This window comes from Oreochromis aureus, linkage group 18, assembly GCF_013358895.1.
Source record: "Oreochromis aureus strain Israel breed Guangdong linkage group 18, ZZ_aureus, whole genome shotgun sequence".
In the NCBI taxonomy this organism is placed as follows: Eukaryota; Metazoa; Chordata; class Actinopteri; order Cichliformes; family Cichlidae; genus Oreochromis; species Oreochromis aureus.
The window spans coordinates 27833115-27855019 of NC_052959.1; the positions used below are offsets into that span (position 1 = coordinate 27833115).

The window sequence follows — 21905 nt, forward strand, 5'->3', positions numbered from 1 at the left end:
AACAGAGTATAACACACTGCAGGCTATGCTGACTAGGCAAAAAATGTGCATGTAGTTTTACAAAAATTCTGTATTCAAGAGCATCCCCACTGCCGGTACATGCACACATAAAGTAGCTGTCTTACCGTCTCATTCTCATCTGGGTACATACTGTCCTGTAGCTGGGTTGCCGCTGCAGAAGAATAAGTGTTGTAGCCGGTGTTGCTGATGAGAACAGTGATGGTGCAGAGAAAAGCAGCCGCCCCTGCCTATTCACCAACTCTCTGACTGACATGTCACTGTGGCAAACCAGATAATGTCACTCTGTGAGCACATACACAAACTCCAATTCACTCACACATCCTTACATAAAAAGACAGGGAGGGAGGGACAGAGAGAGAGAGAGAGAGAGGGAGAGCACACACATACAGCTTAGTGATGCTCGCTCTCCCTGTGCTTCCACGACACACGCCGCTTGACCTGCCCTCCCATAATGCCGCGCTGCACAACACAGGGCATTGCAGCTGACATAATAACCAAACACACACACAAACACATAGATATCCAATTGAAGCTCCCAGAGGGATTAAGAAAAGCTCCATGAAGTGCACACACACACACACACACACACACACACACGCACACACACTCTCTCGCTCTGTCTTCCGTTTCATCTGTGTCTCTAATCAAAGAAATACAGAGAATAGCAACGGTTTACATTGGATTATCCCTAACTTCAGTCATTCATTGCTCATCAGTCTACAGTATGATGTGGCAGAGAGCAGCTCTTGTACTAAGAAAAGCCTGATTTTGCATCAATGTGGAAGTTGCAAATACTCGCATCTTGGCTGTGAAATGTGACACAACTCCTACAATCTTGATCAAATTGTTGTCACACAACTTTCCCAAACTAGACATCTGACTTTGTGAGAACTGTGGATGCACCACTCTTTAATGCTGAGCTGACATGTCACCAGTATCGACTCTGGCTATGACTCCACACAATCATGGTATCATTTTTCAATGAAAAGGGACCTCATTTTAGGCTTACGTCATCATCCATAAAACTTTAGAATAGGTGAAGGTTTTTAGAGCATCAGATTAGATACTGATGAGGCTTACAATTAGGAACACAGCTTATTTCACTGATAGGAGCTAACACAGGCCAATGCAGCTGACTGCAGCCAAGTCTCTGAATAACTGAGCTGGACCTCTTATGATGCTGGTCCCTTTTGGAGCATTTTAATGAAATCCTATAACAAACACTAGAACACAATGTGCTCCAGGTTTGATGAGTGGAATTCTACTCTACTTAGCACTAATTATTAGTTATCTATGTGCTAATGATGCAACCACCAGAGTTTATGAAGGTTTATGAATGCCTTCTCCTTCAAAAAAACCAGCAAATTTCACCCTCTAAAAGTCTCATATGTCTTTTTCATGCAGTGGAGTGGAACCAAATTTCTACATCCGCAGACATACACAGAAAGCTGAATGCTCCAACAGTGATCAGAACCATTTCTTTTGTCTGTAAAGATGACAGTAAAGTTAGACTGGTGTTAAATTGTCCTGTGCCAAACAAGTCTTTGTATGGAACTGTCACTTTTAGCTGACACATACTCAATCTGGATGCATGCTTAATGTTTTTTTATTTTTAAAAATGCACAAACTCTCTGTTTAAAGCAAAGTAGCTCTCTCTGAAATCACTGACCGTTAAAGACCCTTTGCAAATTATTCCAAATCAATGAGCTTGACAGCTTTATGGCAATATTGGATTTAAGGCACTTAGTTTGTGAGTAAAAAAAAAAAAAAGTAATCATTTTTCAGTCTTTTTTAATGTGTATAGGGATTTTTATAGAAAGAAGAAAATAAAAAAAACTTATACTGGAAATGCATTTTTTTTTTAAATTACTCAATGGCCTTACTGGAAGCCTTTTTCTATGTTTCAAGTCGCAGGTTAATGTTATTACTTTTGAATGTTTTAAAATGTTACTGAGAGGTAAGACTGCAGTGTACCAACATAAAAAGGTAAGTGGAAGCGGCGGAATCAGAGCTTTGAAGAGGCGCAGGTGAATCTGACTGAAGGCAAAGGTAACAGGATAGAAGAGTGTTTAAAAAAAAAAAGAAAAGGAAAAAAAGACATAGACACAAAGTAAGTGTGTGAAATCTGGCCTCACCGTTGCTCTGTTACACAACAGAGAAACTGTTACACTGTTTAACAGAAGGACCTGTGGGTTTATTGACACAAATTCAAGCTGCAAAAAGGTCAGCTGCATAACAGACTGCCTGAACTCACTACTCTGTGGGCTGTTTCACTGAAAAGCGTGTTTGCTAGCGCTGTGTTTTTCTTCCAGATAAACATGTTTTTTCAGGCTCAAAAAAGCACTTTTTAAGTGCAGCACACAGTTGCAGCAACTGTGACGTTCACTAGTAGAACTGACACACAAAACAAAACGACTACACTACACACTAACTACACAAGACACACACTAACTTGAGACTCAAACATGTCTCTCACGTATCAAAACTCACTCTTTTCCGTATGAGAAGAAATAGGGAAGAGTACTATAAAATCCTCAGGGCTGCTTCATAACATCAGTGATGAGCATCCAAACATCACGTGCACATCATTTCTCCAGCTATCTGCAAAATACTCATGTGTAACACAGAGAAAATTATTTACTAGGACTCACCTATCTTTGGAGAGCATAAACTCCGCCATTGCTTTTTCCATCAAACACTCATCAGCAAACAGGTGATCTCATGACTGTCCGTCTTATTGAAACAGCTGAGCCCAGGCGGAAATTTTGCTTTTGCTGAAATCTGATAAGAAAACACAATCTAGTTATTTAAGTCATTTCATTTTCAGCACTTTTAAGCACCACATCTGAAATTCAAGCCTTTTCATTGAAAGAACATTACAATTCAAGCATTTTCATCAAGCTCAACCCTGTATTGAGGTTAACACAGGTATCCTCAAGCAATAATTGCACCAAAGACACATTTTTCATTAAATCACGCAAACTAGGACCCTGACTAGTAATTTGGTGGGAAAAAATGAGGTATAAGTTTCCTCTGTATGTATTTTTATGTATGCTGTACGCTCCAGATTTTTAGCTAAAAGCATGCAAGTGGCAGAGGTAGGTTTAGCCTCTCTAAACTGTGACAGGCAATGGACGATTCAAGAAAACCCTCAGTTAATTGTTAATAAAAGAAGTATTATTGGTTGTAGCCATACTAAACACAACCTGTCATTGAGCTACCAGTCATGTGGATGACTGTATGGTGACCTAGATGTAAGAAAAGTGGGTTTCTGACAGAAGGTCACTAACAATCTGGCAGGAAACATGATGGAGTACGATAAGGTTAAAAAAAGAAGAAAGGAACATACAGCAGAGGTCAGGGGAAAAAATGGCAGAAAGTAGGTGGAAATAGCAAGTTTTTATTTCAGGGAACCTTTCTCTCAACTTTAGTTCTGTAAAGGTAAGCAGATGCTGTAATTCAAGAGCTGTAAATCAGCAGTGAAAGCTTTTTTTTTTTTCAATATATATATAATTTCTGTTCATGGAAAAATGTATTCTCCAGCAACTAATTCATGCTTTATTTAAAATCCTTACAAAGTAGAGCCCATTTTTTATTATGTTTCCATCTGGGGTCCTAACCCTGAAAACATTTGGGAACTGAAAGACTTTGGATCCTCCTGCCAACATTTGATATAATAAGCTTTTTTAATAAGGCAGAGAAAGAGATTTAACAGTAGTGCAGATGGCCTGGCTCCTATTAACAGATCTCTCAGACGCTGTGTGTGTGTGTGTGTGTGTGTGTGTGTGTGTGTGTGTGTGTGTGTGTGTGTGTGTGTGTGTGTGTGTGTGTGTGTGTGTGTGTGTGTATACAAATTTGTCTGTTTGAATGCGTCTTTGCATAACTGAACAGAAACGGGAGTCCATGCTAATGAGAATGCATAGACTGTGTGTGTGTGTGTGTTTCTGCTTGCGTAAGTGTGCGGAGAATGACTAAAATACTTATTTCATGTGCTAAAGATGCACATCCAACCACTTCATGTAGAAACAAGGTGTGACGGTGTAAAGACACACACTTGCCATCTCAACTTCCTGCCACAATAAGTAATCAAAGAAATGAGGAAGTCCTCCAATCAATCATCCTGCTGAGAGTCATTAGAGGTTTTTAGTTGATTACAGCTGCCATTTAAGAACGATGGGAGTCTGCAGGGTTGAGTGGGTGTAATTGACTGTGACAATCAGAGGAGGGGGTACTGAGAGGTGGTAACTCTTAAGTGTTACTTTTAAAAAGTGAGACAGCAAAAGAACAGCTGATTTACATAATTTTAAGACCTTCAGCAGAGTTTCTAGATTAAAGACACTGTAAAAAGTTGCTGAAAAGTATTTTTTTTAAAGACGTTTTAGTTACATAAAGAGAAACACAAATGTTAAGAAGCACTAATGGAAACAAAACCCAGAGGTAATTTATAACTCCAAGACAACTGAACTCATTATTTGCATTTTATTAATGTTAACTGCTGGTCTTCAGATGTTACGCAGTCACCCAACCAACAGTCAGGCCTGCAGCAACACCCCTCTCTATTCTTCTGATAGAAAGTTGTAAACAAGTGAGATAGTAAGACTGACAGACGACAGCAACACTAACCATTGTGGTTTTTCGCTGCTTTGATCAAGAAAATAACTGGCTGCATGTCGCTGTGTCAGAGTAAACTGGCAAATAATCCCTTAATTCAGTCATTTCCCCCCAAAAAATCTGACATTGACTGTTATACAAATGCCACAGATTACAGCGGCATTTAAAAATAATTCATTATCAAAGAATGTGATCAAATAACTAACAGCTAATAACACAATAGCTAATAATAACACAGGCAATAACTGAGCTGCAATGCTTAACCACAATGTGTCAATGCTTCACACAGTCTATACCACACACACTTAATGTCCACTGACACAAAACAACATTTTGACTTTCAGCACATCATTTTCCTACATTACAGAACTGCTTTATTGCTGGTGTGTAATTAACTTAATGTTATTATCAGTTACAATTTTGGATTTCACTGATCGCTGAAACAAGATTATCGAGATGAAACTACGACTTGATGGCATTCTGTTTTGCCTTTATCACGTCCTTTTGTTTTACTTCACTCTTAGCGCTCTACACATTTATTTAATTTATTTGAGTTTGAAGCATTATAAATTCCTGGAAACCCATTCAGTAAATTTTTAAAAAGATTTTCAAACTCCGCAATCATATTAAATAATCATGACTTCAATATTGAGCAAAATAACTGGAATAATGAGTTCTGCCATAATCAAGGAGCTCTACTGGTCACTCTTATCTACTTGAGCTGCTACAAGAATACAAATTAACACCCCTCACTGTCTTTTCACTAGAGAAGATGTCAGGGAGCAGTGACCAGGCTGGACTAAAAAATGCTTTTAATTTTTTAAACTAATCATGCGAGTGTGTGACATAGTATGTGCTTCAGTTTTTCTCCCACATGCTGACCAACGATCAAGATCCCGATGGAAGGGGGATAATGAAAGGCAACGGATGAGAGTGCAGTAAAGCAGCAAATTAAAAACACGGCGAGATCTGACAGCCATTATATTCAGTGGCAGGAGGGAAGCCTCTGCTTCAGCGAATACAATGACCAATCCAGTGTTGCCAGAGGCTTCTACTGTATGCATGGAAGTACCAAGTGATATCTCAGCTGGAAACTGCAAGAAGGAATCAACTAAGGATCAGAGGCTGATGACAACTGAATACTAATCCAGTGATAGGTCAGCGATGTTTTGCAAACATACCTGCATTGTTTCACTTACTGCTCTAATAGTATTGCAGTACGTCACCTTTAAACTATGAGTTTCCGCTTTCTTTCCGTCTAGTGTAAAATAAGGCAGTATGAGAATAGTTGTTTACCCTTGGTTCTCCGAGATTAACTAAAAAAAAAGTTATTTTTTAACCAAACTAACAGTCAACCTTCTAGCCTCTGCTAACAAATGACATAAAGTGTAGGAAATGTTTAGCTTGCAGTAATCAAACTGTGGCTTTGGAAAAAGCTAGACACATAAAAGGCATATATGTAACTTCATCTTTCCCCCAACAAAGCATGCTTTTTCTGTAAAGCACTTTAGAGAGATGTTTAATTAAAATTGGATGGTGCAACACAGCTAATAAGCTATTACAACAAAGGTCTGTACAGCCAAGGCAACTTGCTTTTGCACAACATCACACATTTATGTCATAAAAAATTTGCCTGGATTTATTTCTCACTACTGAATTTCTCAAGCTTGCAAAACGTTGTTGTAATTCACTAGTCTTGGAGTAGACGCTCAAGTGACAGCTAGGGGAGTAAACTCTTCTTCTTGCAGATGAATGCATCTCTGAATACATCTGTACTATTTTGGACAGACAACATTCCCAAACTTCATAAAAAAAACCCATCTCTGCTGTCTGAGATAATGATGAACAGATGAAGTAATGATGAAACACTGCCAGTAGTTTAAAGGAGGACATGCGACAAAAGTAGTGACAAAGTGGGCCTTGGTGTCAGGTCGAGTGCAGCAGATAAGTGTTTGGCACACTCACTACAGCCTACTCAAGTAGCTTGTCAAAAGCTGGATGAACTGGGAATAAGAAACAGGACCTGGCAGCAGGACACAAACACACAGCTCTCCTTCCTGCATTCAGACTGCTGCTTTGGCTTTATATTCATTACTTCTTTCTTTATACTTTAAAATAAAGGCTGCAGGGAAGCAAAAAGGCTAACGGGCCCAGTACACTCTTCATACTGACAATGAGTGAACGGCACTACACGCCTGCAGGCTCAAGCCATACCTTTGTGTCATTGCAGTCAGTCATGCACCTCTTGATTTTTTGTAACCTTACTTGTATGCTGCTGCAGCACTGCCGGGTGTTGGTTTTTACTGTAATTGTAATGGCATATCAGTGCAGAAGATCAGAGAGTCAAATTATACAAAGAAAGATAACAGTTCTGAAAAAAGGTCACCTCCTGGAAAATGACTTTAATTCGGGTTTTGACTTCTTCTTTTCCTCCTATACCTGCTGATTTAGGCCAGTTTTGATTATGGCAATGCCTCTGTTTACAAGCAACACAACCAATGTGGCGAGTATAATGGACCTTTAAGGCACAACATGAGGGCTCTGCTTGTTTTAGGAAGTCCTAACTCAACCCTGAGTTTGTGTCATCAGCACCCTGCTGCCAGGACTGAGGAAAAAACAAACAAAACAAACCCACTGAAACTGGATGAGTTTCACATCACCGGATTTATGTAGGAAAGTCCACCTTTTGGCTTTCATGAGCTTTGCAGGCCTGAAGAATAGTCAATCACTGAATCATTACTAGGTTATGGGTTGATAGATCACATTGATGACACTGGTTCTGGTCCATTATGAAAAGCCTACAATCACAGAAAGACACTACACCACAGAGCGAATCCAGATTTTCAGAGATAACACATCCTTATAAACCAAAGGCAGGAAGTGAAGAACACCAGATCACATCTTTTCCTTCCAGTAGCAGGACGCCTCAGGCCACTTCTCTTGCCCTACATATTTTGGAAATATCACTTTTGCATGTGCGCGCGCGTGTGTGTCTTCAGAGCTTAACACTAGAGCACATGATAAGTCAGGGGGGTCTGATCACTACGAGAATGGTGGAAAGTTCTCAGGAGACACTCATCGTGTCGTCACCTATAAAGCTGCCACTGCTGTTATGGTCACAACATACACGATACCATTTCCTCCTCGAGTGTCAGTTTCTGTTGTGCAAAAGTCTGTTCTCATAAGGAAGATATTTCAGGAATGATGCTGATGCAGTTTCCACAACAGTGGATACACTTTTTAATCTTGATACTTACAATGAGCACAAAGCCACCCTGAGCCTGCTTCTGCTGGCAATATTTTCCATTAAAAGGAAGTTCTTTCTCCCTGTCATCACCAACTGCTATGAGATGGCCTGATTGTCAATTACAACATAAAGCACATAGCAAGACGACCAATGTTGTGAAAATGACTGAGATTGAGTTGTTGTATCTGCCCTAAGAAAGAGAAAATCACAGAGTTTACTGGTTGTATACATAACCAAAAACAAGCTTGACTGCTTTGACCTTTGTCCTTCCATTTAAATACACACAGACACAATAACCAAGGAAGGAGATCTATTGAGAACTGGGCTGCAATCAGAAAATACATGGACTTGTAAAATAGGACTTCCCTTCAGATAACCTTTTTACGCACAACACACTCAAACAATGCTTACGTCAGTGTGTGATGCATCATACTGAAATCCAAACCTATGAAACTACAGTTGACAGATTAACTAGATCGCCTGTTGTAAAACAAATAAGTCATTTAGAAGACGTGACGTGTCAATGACAAGAAATCCTACAATTGTCATTTTATTATCACAGGGAAGGTAAAGACAGTGTCTTTATTACTCAATACACAATCAAATGTGTTGTTCATGGGTTCAAACCGAAACGTGAGTTTCTTTCAGTGTTTTTATTGTACTTGTAATGATGGTGCTAATGAAGGAGCTGATTTTGTGTATGTATAGTGCAAATAATAACTTAGAAATGGAAAATAAGAACAGGAAAATAAGTTCAGCTGAACTCTGTTCATGGAAGAGGAGATGTGTATCTTTTAACTGGATATACCTGCAGTGCACGTTCAGCATAGAGGTGTGTGTGAGGCAAAAAAAAAAGAGGGCGAAATTTTCTTTTGGGACTTGGTTTTGTGTTTAATTATTGACGCTATCAGAACGCATTAAAGGTTTTGACCAAGTTTAAGTAATCCAGGACAGGTAAAGATTATTAGATTATCCAAAATAAAGTTTAGAGGCAAAAAACAGCTGGCACTGAATAAATTAATGTTAATGTTAGTCATTTGGGCATACTGACAGTTTAAAACTAAACAAACACTTTATGACCCATTTCTGTTTAACAGATGACTGATTTTATATCTGAAAACCGAATCTCAGTGCTGCACATGAATCACTTGGGGCATTTAAACTTTCTGCGACCGCAAGTCCACTCGGGTCTGCTCGGGTCAGAGCGATGTAAATTCATCACACTTTGGACAGTGACCAAGAAGGTCCGCGTCTACGTCCAAGTGCCAGCCAGTTTTTTGTCATCATGTGACGTTACACTGCAGTGCACCAATACATGTTACTTTCTTTTTGTGCTTGAAGTGGAAAATAACAGGAATGCCTACTTAGCCATTATGTCGCCAGCTGCCTGTGTCTATGTCCGCAACAGAGTATAAACGAGGGCTCAGATACTGCTCTGTAGCAGGGTGTGGCCGGTTCAGGTTCCCTTTTCAAGTTCTTCATAACACTTTATGAAGAAAGTAGGATAATTGATATACTAACAAACCTAATAGCATCCGCTCAGCAAATAGTCTGCATATATTACACAACACTTGATGTGAAAAGTTTCACAAACACCTAAAACAATAAAAATAGTTGCTACATTTGTTCTATGTCAGTAATCAAGGAACAAAAAGCAAAAGTTGTTCTGGATCTCCGATATGTGAACTGTAATTTCATAATAGTGAAACCAAAATCCTATTCCACCATGTCACATGAACACAACTTGGGCTGTCAATTCATTCCTTTGTGTGCACTAAAGGAGCACTTCTGAGACCTGGTTTCTACTTTCTAACACCGCCCCCCCATTCTTGTATACATCACTGCCAACATTAACACACACACACAAAAAGCTTTGATGTTACCTGGAGATGTTCAGTGGAAGAGCTGCTCAGTTCGTCTCCAGACTCAGAGTCATTTGTACGTCTATCTTCGCCCGCAGAGTCACAGTATTGGGTGCTGTCCACGTCCAGCGGCGCCCTGACCAGTTCTGGGGATCTGGCTCGACTGAGGGGCAGGGTGCTGGACCCACCTTTGTAAGGGGGTGGTGGGACACCACCATGGAGAGCTTCAGCCAGAGCTTTGTCATGGTCAGTGGGAGAGGTGGGGGCATGATGGTGGTTATTGTCCCTGCGCTGAATCGGGGGAGTGAATTTAGCCGTGTTTCCAGTTTGTGCTGAAGGGGAGCGCTGATAGTTGGACTCGTTTCTGTGAAGGTTCTCAGCGGGATGATTGTTTAGTCCCAGATCCAGATTGTTTGGTTTTACCCAGCGTGCACCTGCACTTTGTGAAGATGGATTACCAGTAGCACTGGGAGGATGTAGGATCGGTTTAGGGGGTGGCATGAGGGCTTTGCGGACTTCTCGGACATACTGAGCAGGTACATAAAAAGCTTTAGACCCCTCCTCTTTTTTCACCTGCCACCAATCCTCATTAGTTTTCTTGACTAGCATGTAGCATTCCCCCTGCTGGATCTTAATGATTCGGTCTTTAGACTTATACTCATAGTCGTACTCTACCTCGATGTAGATCTGGCCCGGGGCAATAGGCAGATCTGCCATGATGCCTCTTACTATCCACCAGGCTGTTCACCCCAAAAGAAAAATATTTATTACCATGTCTTCATCAGTAGACCTGGGAAAAAACAAAGAGAATATATTAAATATACACTTAATTTCAGTGCGAGTAAATCTGCTATTGTACTTATTATACATACACCTCGGGTGCCACGATGGTCTGATGTTCCAGTATGTATAACATCTAACTAAGTTATCACCTGCTAAAGTCTAAGAGGACATACTTTTTCCATTTTTCCCCACAGATTGAAATTAATTATTAAATAATAATGTCAATAAGGAGCATCTCTGCAAAATACTTTATAACCTTTAAATAGAGTAATATAATTATAACCTTAGCTGTCTCATTAGTGAGTTTTTTTCCTGAAAATGTACTCTGTCCACTCTCTTGGACTGCAGCTGAACAAAGACTATGTGGCAGCAACTACCAGCTATAGTCCAAGGCGGTGGAGCTAGACTAAAGTCTTCCTGGAGAGGCAGCCAAACATTTTCTGGGACCACCATTACAGGGACCTGCCCGCAGAGGTGGTAGATCAGAGACTTTCTCACCAAATATAATTTGGCATACCTAAATATTCCTGATTGTGCCACCTAATTAAAGTGTATGTATAGAGAAACACTCTTCTTATTACATTTTTTAGTCTTCCCATTGTATGCTGTCATAGTTAAGGGAATTTTTTTCTGTATTAGTGACCTTTGAAACAATAAAATGAATAAAAACTTTGAATGGCTTTCTAACTAAAGGTATAAGGTATGCATTTTTTTTTTAATTGTCATTAAAACAACATGTTTTCGACTAACAATTTTAAGGAAAAACTAAAAAAGTTGTGTTTTCTCTGTGTGAGAGAAAATAACTTGAAGAAATAAGCTTAAATCAAAACTAACAATGAACATTAAAACCATAAAAAAATCTTGAGGTATAGTTAAGTCAGAAAATACTTATTCCCTTGTCCTCTCATTTAATCAAAATAAAGACAAAAACAAGAGTGCCATTGAAAACCTGATACTCACATGCTAACCCAATCAGAACAAACAAATAGGATATAAACTAAGATTTAATCCTCTTCAAGGCTGAATGTACCGTCCAGCTCAGAGCTTCAAAGCCACACGTATGATTAGACAGAGGAAGTGGAGACAGTAACCTGAGTCACGCTGCTTTCTCCCACTTACTGTGTTTTTATGTCTTACTCTGTTTCTTCCTCCTTACTAAGGACAGCTTGTCCAGCAGCTATTAGGGCATGTTGGATTAGCTAAGTGACACACATAGTTTCCTGTTGAAGTCACATGCATGTGCGCATGTGACACTCTCTTACACAATGATGTGATGCTGTAGTACACCTTCTAAAAAACAACAACAACAACAACAAAAAGACAAAAACATCACCAACGCCAATATGATTTACTTAATGGAGTCAAGGTTTATATTAAAAGAAACATCTTATCAGTAGTGAACTTCGCGGCCAACCTTGAGTTAAACAATAATACACCAAAACCATTAGATTGAATAAAATTAGTGTTTCCTGGTTGGACTTTACTGCTTCAGGGTACGACTGAGCATGGCCTATTTTGATAGAAAGAGGTACCTCAGCTGTTTAGATTTTAAATTAACAGGAAAATAAATATATTATGATCAAATAAGTTTAATAGTTCAAATAAACTACAATCTTAGGCTACCCTCAAGTCAAGTCTCACTACAAAAAGACATTTAGTCTCAGCTCTCTCTTTTTGCCTCTGGTACATGACAAAAATGACTTCTAAAGTTCTGACTAGTCACTTTAGGAGACAAGTGTCAGCTGAATGCCTCATATGTACAATGTAAAAATGCAATAACTACAAAGACAAATTGTTGCAGACTGCACAAATTTACTAGGTCACAAATATTCAACTGGATATAATGTTTCTCAAATGTTGGCAAACTTGATAAAGCAAAGAGACATTTAGAGACCTATAAACTTTAAGCTATCCCAGCTACCACGGGATAACGACCGGGGTACGCCCTGGACAGACCGCCAATCTATTACTGAAAGACAGACAACCATTCACCATCAATTAGACTAACACGCAGTTCTTTTATGAGAAGAAAGACGATCTATTCTTTTTGTATTTTTCTTTATATTTTAAGCAAAAATGCCAGTCACTTACACAAAAGTAACACTTAAAAGAAAAGGAATATAGATTTTTTTTTTAAACTCCAACTTTTTTTTTTTGTTTGCTTTTGAAACTTTAGATCTGCGCATAAACTCAGCCTGAACTTGGTAACTGATGAAAAGAAACAACGAAGATACCAATCAGTTGTATCTCTGGTAATAATTAAAATATTAAAGCCGCTGGGACCTCAATGTTTATATTTGCAGTATTAAATAAAGTATGAAAAAACATCATCGCAACTCATTCCTTCCTGTTTAATGTAATAGTCCAAATCAAATTAGTCTACTGTCCCCAGGCATCCAAACCACGAGATGGTTAAAGGGCCTGTAATCTCAGCCGTGAAACAATTTCAAACAAAGTGCGATAGTCAAGCAGACTCACTTGATGACGATACAGGCTACTGCAGGATGAGCAGCAGGATAATACAATGACAGCCATAACTGCAATCCTACAAAATTATCAGGGAGTTACATCATTATCAAACCAAGAATATGCCTCCAAGGACAAAGGGTGCATTGTTGCTTTTTTTTTTTTTTTTTTTAATCCAGCAGCACTGATTTCTCTTCAGTATGACGGTCTTATTGTCCCTGTGAGATTGCCAATAACTTATACCGGTGCCACTGGGGCAGTTAAGGAACTAACGACATCCTCCACAAACACAACACACGCGCACAAACACACACACACACACACACACACACACACACACACACACACACACACACACACACACACACACACACACAAGAAAAACAAAAAGCAAACATACATACCAAGAAAAAAAAGGTGGGGAGACATTTGCATCTCTACAATAGTAACCAACACCCCTCTGTGTGTTTCCTCTCATCTTGAGTTCATGACGAATAATGAGCATCGCTGCACAACACATGCAGATTCATTTAAGAGACACCCATGATCCATGAAACTATAGCAAGGCCACCATCTGCAGCTGGTGATATAAGCCCACAAATTCTGTGAAAACATTGGCGTGGGCACCAGACAAAGCGCACAACAAATAGTGGTCACTGTAAAGACTGTTGTGGTTGTACGAGTGTCCTGAGAATGCTTAATGAGCATATCCCACACACATTAACCAGCATGAGCTACGCTATTTTAAAACCACTTGATTAATCAAAAAGTAGTTTCCACTGGGTGTCACCATTAAAGCTGCAGCTGAACATTAAATGTGCGGTTGGCAGCTATTACCTAATAATAGCATTGCGCTTCTGTTTACCTTCGGTCGTGCATTAGCTTAATAAATATCTGTGATTAGGCGAGCAGTGCCGGGATTACTGCTGATGCAGTAAATATCTGTGATTAGGCGAGCAGTACTGGGATTCACTGCTCTATGCAGCTGACTGGAGGTCCATTAGCCAAATGAAACAAAACACTGCATCTGGTGCTAATTCACAGCTATTCACAGAATAACAGCAGAGTCGAGGGGTTCAGGCTAACATCCTCAACCCTCATGCTGAAGGCATGGAGTCGAGTGGCTAGAAATTCTTTATATCACTATTTTCTATTTTATTTTTATATCAGTGCTGAACAGGAAAAAAAATCCATGAAACCAAATGAACACAATAAAACACTGCATGAAACTGGAAATGCTAATTCAAACACAGTTATACTGATCCAATATCAGTCAAAACAATCAGAATTTGCTTTTGTCCAGTAGTTTCTGAGAGCTTTTCCCAGCTCAAAATGGGCCTTTGTAGGTTTACAAAGTGTCTTTGTTAATATACTTATCATAAATCTACGCATTTTCCTGTAATTTGGGTCCAAAAATATGGATTTTAATAATAAAACCCCTCTTAAATTAACTGTTAACAAAATATTTTTATTACAATGCTGAAGATTTTTCCTAAAACTGCAATTTGCTGGAAAAACCCAGAGTATATATAGTGTAGCTAAGAAGTCCTTAATGGGCAAGACTTTGGTCATAGTGGTGAAGGGAAAAGAAACACTAACTCAGGGTGGGCAGTGGACCTGGCACAACCAGTTATGGCTGGAGAGAGTGGAGAGGAAGAAAAAAAAGAACAATAAACACTAAACACTAAACAGGAGTCAGATAATAAAAAAAAACTCTGTAGTCTGCACAGAGTTCAGATGCACGACTTCCTTCTTTCTGGGAATAATAACTGAGCAAATGGCGTGCCTAACCTGCTCATTATTCAGGGAGTCTACAAGCATCGTTTGCCCAGTGAAATACTCAAAGTGGCTGGGAGGTTTGGGGACTCAATGAGACAGTGAGATGAGATTTCATTTCCTGCCATCCTTCCACCCCTTGCAGGGTTTTGGTCTTCCCTCAAAGAAAAACCACATGGGTCATAAAAATCTAATCTCAACCAGTTTATTTTTCCAATGTGAGGTTTAATTTACTCAAACATGAAACACATTTTTGCTCATAATCAGCCAGAAATAACAGGAACTAATTTAGACAACAGACTCTTTGTCTTACATATGTGGACCAGTCAAATGCCTGTTTTCCACTAGTACCTACTCAGATTTTACTCTGCTCGACTCGGTTTTGGTCTTTTTCCATTACAACTGAGTACCACCTTAATGTGCTTGGGGTCATTGTAGCAACGTGATCAAAAGTCCCATGACGTCGTGGCGGTGGTATACCTGCTGCGCTTTCTGTGGCTTTTTGTCAGACTCAGAGGCCACGGTGTTGGTTTTTGTGCAGCCATTTCCCTCGTTGCTAGGTTTTGAAAATGGCAGTTTTGTGAAGGAGTCGTTCTCATGACTCAGCTCACTTGGAACCCCAGCCAAGGTACCAAAAAAGTACCTTTTGCGTAGAAGACGCCATTTTGCCCGCAAAGCTTGTCAACTACTCAACAAGCAGTAGTGAAACTTGTAAAAACGCAACACAAACTAGAAATGGAGACCATTCACCTTCAGAGTAAAAGTTTTGCCTTTTGAAACACCCTCGATGCAGCTTTAAGACACAAATTTGACCCTAAAGGCAAACCTTCCAGTTTGCATCACACTTTTTCAAGTTTCACTATTGCTCAGTGGGTAGTTGAAGAGTCGGCATCTTCCATGGAAACTAGGGATGACCTCAGCAATTCTGCAGCAACCGGAGATTGCAACAGGTTGATTAATCAGTCTCTATGCCTGTGGCACTGAGGCCTTATATGCCAAGTGACCCTTGAAAGAACAATTTTGATTCAGAAAAAACATACACTTGAATGTTTCCTTCTCACTGTTTTTAAATTTAAGACTGATTTTAAACCAGAGTACAGCAATTAATTACTAAGTTAGGTAAACCTCAAGTCATACAACATGAAACATGTAAAAACCAACAAAAAATTTAAAGTTTTTGAGTTCCTTTTTTATGCAGCTTTTAAAAAGTGATGATTAATTTTGAAAAAGGTGACAAAAATGCAATCCCTCTATGAGGGAGTCTGGCATGGTGGTTCTGAAATACCCTCATTAAAATGAGGAAGACTACAAACAAAACAGACAATCAACTTAATGCTCCTATTCCTCATACTGAAAGGTCTTTGGAAGATTAAGTACCTGGGGGTTGTTGTCTCTTTCACTTATCCCCCACCACGATTAAGCTACAGCTTCAGTGCTGCTATTTAGCAAACAAATCTTCTCAGAGTCCAATCAGCAAAATCAGAAGACGACCCTTAATTCAGAGTGATGGTAATAAGATTTGCAGTGGGAGACGGAGTGGATGGGTGGGTCCCATGAAAGCAGGACCTCAGCTGAAGTGTGTGGAAGTGTTGGAACTGATATGCATGTTTAAAAATCCGCCGCTGTCAGCACATGCAGGAAACACACCCTCACATTTTCTCTTGCCTCAGCAAAACAGAAATCAGCACACTGGAAATACTCTCTCATTGTGAGCGCATTAAATATTTCTACTGAAATAGGGACGAGTGAAGCACCAGCAGCAGCAGTGAAATTCCTCTGCATTGAGTCTCACATGACTCTTGTTAGCCAAGTTCAGACTGTCGATTCAGAGCCGGGCCGCTGGTGATTAGTTTAAGTTATTTTCATCAGAGAGAGCAAATTCCCATTGTGGAGATATTTAAAGGGAACAGGGTTGGGGAGAGATGGTAATCAGCTGCGCTTTCCTCATTTAAGCACTAACACAGGCTGAGAACATGAACTTTTCAGAAACATAAGTTACTCAATGTATTCCACATCATGGTCTAAACTTCTGACAGCAAGTTGTGTGTGATAATGTTTGTGCTTCCATGTCTTTAAATATGATTAGGATGATCTTTTATATTTAAACAAAAGCCAACACATTTACTTTCAATATAATGTTTTCTTTGGTCTTTTAGAGATGAAATCTTGCTATAAATGACTTGCCATTTAGACTATGCTCTATATAAAAAAGGTAGGTGTAATAAGCCAGAGCTTCAACCCACACCTTAAATAATGTGTGTTCTTTCAATTTAATCCAAGTCTTTGCTGTTGGACATTTATTTTTATAGCTTTGGTCGTTTGCTTTTCTCTTATTAATGAACAAAGAAATATCATTATCATTAGCCCGTCAGCCTCACAAGGCATCGTGTGGCTCAAAAAGACGTGGTAATAAACGGGTGTATTCTAAACTATGAAAATGACCAACTTTAAGAGTTTTAACAGTCACTGGAGGAAGAAAAATGGAGATGTATGAGGCCATGAAAACAAATCTGAGCTTTCATTTATCCTTAATAAATGTACTTACTGCAAGGGGAAATGTGAGAAATATACATTAAAATCAAAATCAAAAATACTGATTTTAACAAACCTACAACCAGCTTGTTTGTGGTTTTTAAGTTGGATATATAATATGGAGAGAAATATGTCTCATAAGGGTTACAAATGCATACGTCATTATCCACGAGCGTACACTAAGAGTAACAAATGTGTGCAGTGATTTGTGTGTAATGTTTGAGGACTCACAAGCACGTGCTTCGATGAATCAAATAAGCTGCTGCTACATCCTGAAATGTTTTTCCGCTGCGTAAAGTCAGTGAGTGCTCAGCTGCAGATGTGGAAACACTGTGGTTGTGTTGATGTTAATTTTACCATTGTATAATAACAGCAGGATAACATTAAGGAAGGAATACAGAGGAAGCCCAGATGATTTTACACCGGCACATGGACGCAGCTTACATTTGTTGATCTGCAAAGCTGGCAGCATGAAATTTGTCTCACAACCCCACACGGGCATGCAACAGTATTTATTCAGGTTTGAGTATATGCACCAGTAAAATAGTTTTACGCGTGGTTAAATTGCTTTGCATTAGTGTGTGGATGGAAGCATGCATTTGTGAGTCTTCAAACATTACACACAAATCATGGACACATTTGTAAATCTTCATTTACACTTGTGGATGATTCGTACACATTTGTAACCCTTTCGAGACATATTTTTCTCCATGATATAAAAACTGCCAATGAACTCTCAGCATCAGTTACTTGTCTCGTGCGAGCATACTCTTTGCTCCACATTTAGTTTGCTGCGATGTGATCTGCCTCGTCTTAATCGTCTTAATCTGTATTTTTATTACAACTGGTGGCCCCACAGTACGGAAGGTGTGAACAGCAGGTGGGTGGGATGTCAGATCACAGATATCTGCTCTCACTGACATCATTCAGAGCCAAGGAGAGAAAAAAAAACTTCAGAGTTTCCAACTTTGTGACACAAAGCGCAAATCGCTCTGGCCTGTGGGCGCAGATCAGATGTAACAGAACATTAGCATGAGTCTCGCAAAGCACGAATTATTTTCCACTGGATCATTCACTGTTCAGATGTCAAGAGTAAACGCTTGTGTTTGCTCTTGATGCCAACAACAGCTAGCAAAAGAGGCTGTGACGAAGGAAATAATGGGTGGACATGAAGGAAGCTGCTCAAGGTTGAATGGTGAGTCTCTTTGGCAAGACCAAGGCTAAGGGCAGTGACTACATATCTGTGACACTGCAACCTTACAGACATCCTGATTGCCTGTTTACAGGCACAGTTTGTTAAAATGGGGTATGGGTATTTACATTTATGTCCAGACCGACTTCACCACTAAAAGAGACACATAGCTAATACTCTTAAAAACATGGTGATAATCAGGGACGCACCACATATCAGATATTTGGATCCAATATCAGTCTGATCCCATCTCACAAAGTTAGACTGGTAACAATGACCTTATTTAAGGGATCCATCTATTGAATTAAATTCTATGTTGTTAACTGCAGAACGATGGTTGCAAAATGGAGAGGTAAGTTAGCATAGAGGAAGCTAAAAGCAAAGCTTTAGCAATTTGGAGATATTTTAGGAGGAATTTTGGTTCAGTTTGACACTTAGTAAATCTTTACTGCGATCATGTTTTGTTTTTTTAAATCATCTAAATTGTCATCTAAATGATGTATGTGGTTCCTCTTACTTGTCAAGCTCTTTGTTTAGCTTTCTGGCTCTTAAATGTCCCATTTCAGGCCACTGCAAACAGCTTAAAAAACCCTAAAACTCAAAAAAATTAACTGACCTGCAGCAAAAAAAACAAAAGGAAAAACAAACTCACAGACACACAAAGCAACCCAGTGGAACAAAAAGTAGTGAAAATGTTATTCGCTACAGAGCCAAACATTTCCCTCAGGAGTCGGTAGGAACCAAAAATATTGGCTTTACATTCACCAGAGGACCACAAACACATCTCCAAATGAACCATAATTCTATCAAATAAGCAATTGTTTGCATCCAGATTTATGTGTCAATGTTATGTTTATACTGCCTTTATCTATATTTTGCTTTTCACTTGTTTGGAGCAGAAAAACCACAGTTACCAGCAAACAGCTCACAAACAAAAGTCAGAATAGTTTCAGAATGGGGGATAAGTGAGGATATAAAATATAGTCTTTAACGTGTAAAACTAATTCTCGATGTATCTATTTGTAACAAGCAGAAGCAGTGCACCGTGCTCCTTTCACAAAGAAGCCACCAAATATAGGCCCAAGCTGCCTCAAACAGCCTGGATCCAGCACTGGCTGTCCTACTTTGACACTGACTCTCACCATAATTTTCTTCTAGAGAAATCAAAATCAGCTCCCCACGGAATCCCCCCACCCCATCACTGTTACAGCCACAACCTGAACCACTTTCACCAACCACGGCCAGCTGCAGCTCTCTCAATGGAGAAAGAAAGAAATCAGAGTACACATTTTAAGCAAAACACAAATAAGGAACATGTTAAAGGCATGCTGGCCACAATAAGACCAGGAGGTTTTACAGAAAATCTCTCTTCCGTTCACCACGTGAAGCTCTGTCACCAGCAAGGTTTTCTCAAGCCCATCATTACAAAAATAAAGTAAATAAAAAACAGTAACAATGCTTTAACTGTCTCTTTAAATTGGTTGCTTTTTCACTTCATAAACAAATATTTGTCTTTACTTTCATAAATGGCAGTTTTGGGGGAGATCATCCAAACTCTCAAATAACTACTTGTTCAACTGACACCAACTTATGCCCTTTAAAAGTACAAGTTTAGTTTTAAGGTCAGTAACGGCATAGAAACATCTGCTTCTAAATCACCTCAAAACTTAAGACAATGAACATTTTTGAAACAATTAAAGGTTCTTCATTATAATTCATGATAGGACTGTGTCGTTGAGGTTATGATTATAGGCTCTACTGTGATTTAAACGGCAGCTTTCAAACCACGAGGATCAGATTAACTTTAAAAAGACATTTAACTGTCTAATATCGCTATTTGATATATTTAAAAAGGTGTAAGCAGGAGGATTTTATGGCAGATCCATTTCACTGCTCTCAGGTAATAAGGTTAACCCTGCCAGTCAAAAAGTACTATAACACATCTGTTTAAGACACTCCTTAGAAAAGTAAACACTGATTTCTGCGCTTTCTTGACACTAATTTAGAAGGTATTCCCAAAAGGATTCAAGTTTATCTGATTTTTTTTATTAGGTCTGAAAATAGCTTTGGGCTCTTTTGTGGGTTCAGAGCTTTAACCTTCACCTTAACGTCACGTTTTGTGGTCTTAACTCGTAGTTTCAGCTCGCAGGTCTCATCGGTCTTGCTTAATCTGCCGCTAACGTTAGCTAGCTAATTAGCTTTCAGGGCTACAGCATTCCTCAGTGTCCCGCACTGAGGCACAGATCCGCACCTTCACCTACCTCCTCCGCTGGATCCCAGGGGGGAAACACACCGACACGCCGCGGTGCTCCCGGGTGAAGTTAAACTCCCAGTAAACTTTCCCGTCGACCGGTCACCGTGTGAAACTATTTCCCTACTTGTCAGGTTTGTCGGAGAGCGGCGTTCCAGTCCGTCCTGCTCTTCCCTGGCCGGTGTGTAATCTACAGCAGTGCTCGCTCCCGTGGACTCGCTTGCCCCGAGAACTTCGCAACTACCTTCAAGCAAAGATCGTCTATGCAGACAAGACGTGTTATTCTATACATTTTCCGGAAAACACAAAAATAAAAATAACACTTTCCGGTTTAACGAATAGTAAGTTACCATAGTCACCGGTCTCGTACATGCCCAGTTAACTAATTAAACTTAGCACTGTTTTATCTGGCAACGCTGTAGTTGTAAGTGGCTAATGACTAATCACTAGCTATCGTAGTGAGACCTCTTCTCTTGTTTGTGAGTTATACACATGGGTCGAACTCTCAGGTGTTCCGGACACAAAAGGGGATTTAGCGCAACCTGGCGGTGATGGCCGTGAACTACAAATACATTGTGCGTAATTGTGACTGCTTTTAAAACGAAAAAAAGGTGTGTCAACTTTTAGTTCATGGCACACATACAATGTGCTAATCAGCCCAATGTACTGTCAAGTGAGCCGGACCAGCAAATGAACAATGAATAAACTATCATTTCACAGTTTACAAAATGCCCATTCATTTCCCTGTGTGTTACAATTCACAGCCCATCTACAAATGGGACCAAAAGCTGCACTGTTCTACATCAAAAGTTTTAACACTACTTTTAACTTTGTCTTATCTTTATAAACAGTATAAAGATAAACTCGTCCAGTCGGCCGGTTTGAAAACTGCAGCGGGCCATTTTGGACCCCAGGCTGCATGTTTGACACCCATCGTCTGAAGCAACAACAGAAATCAAAGTCTTTGATGTTCATGAGGAACATTTGGCCAAGATTTTACTTCAAATGAGCCTTTAATGAACCATCTATTTAAAAAGAAAAAAGCATCAGTATTCACTCAGGAGTTATTACATGTTTGTTAGTATGTATGGATTACAGTGGCTCTACAAAAGCACAAAAACTGCAAAGGTTCTGTAAATCAGAAAGCTGATTCTGCTGATCTGC

The 21905-nt window shown here is 39.5% G+C and overlaps 1 protein-coding gene across 3 annotated transcripts; it reads right to left on the reverse strand.

Moving 5' to 3' along the window:
- Window positions 1-260: 260 nt before the first annotated feature.
- On the reverse strand, window positions 261-21032 carry LOC116328108 (rho GTPase-activating protein 12-like). 3 transcript variants are annotated; one of them, XM_039601823.1, is made up of 3 exons: window positions 20752-21028; window positions 9763-10531; window positions 261-278 (listed from the first exon to the last, which is right to left on the reverse strand). In XM_039601823.1, exons 2-3 carry the CDS (start codon window positions 10456-10458, stop codon window positions 276-278), a joined length of 699 nt encoding a protein of 232 aa, XP_039457757.1. In that variant the 5' UTR covers window positions 10459-10531; window positions 20752-21028; the 3' UTR covers window positions 261-275. The 3 variants fall into 3 exon arrangements, with proteins under 3 accessions (XP_039457757.1, XP_039457756.1, XP_039457755.1); XM_039601822.1 differs by lacking the exon at window positions 261-278 and adding an exon at window positions 7980-8069 and having other exon boundaries at window positions 20742-21032; XM_039601821.1 differs by lacking the exon at window positions 261-278 and adding an exon at window positions 7980-8069 and having other exon boundaries at window positions 20752-21031.
- Between the last annotated feature and the right edge of the window lie 873 nt (window positions 21033-21905).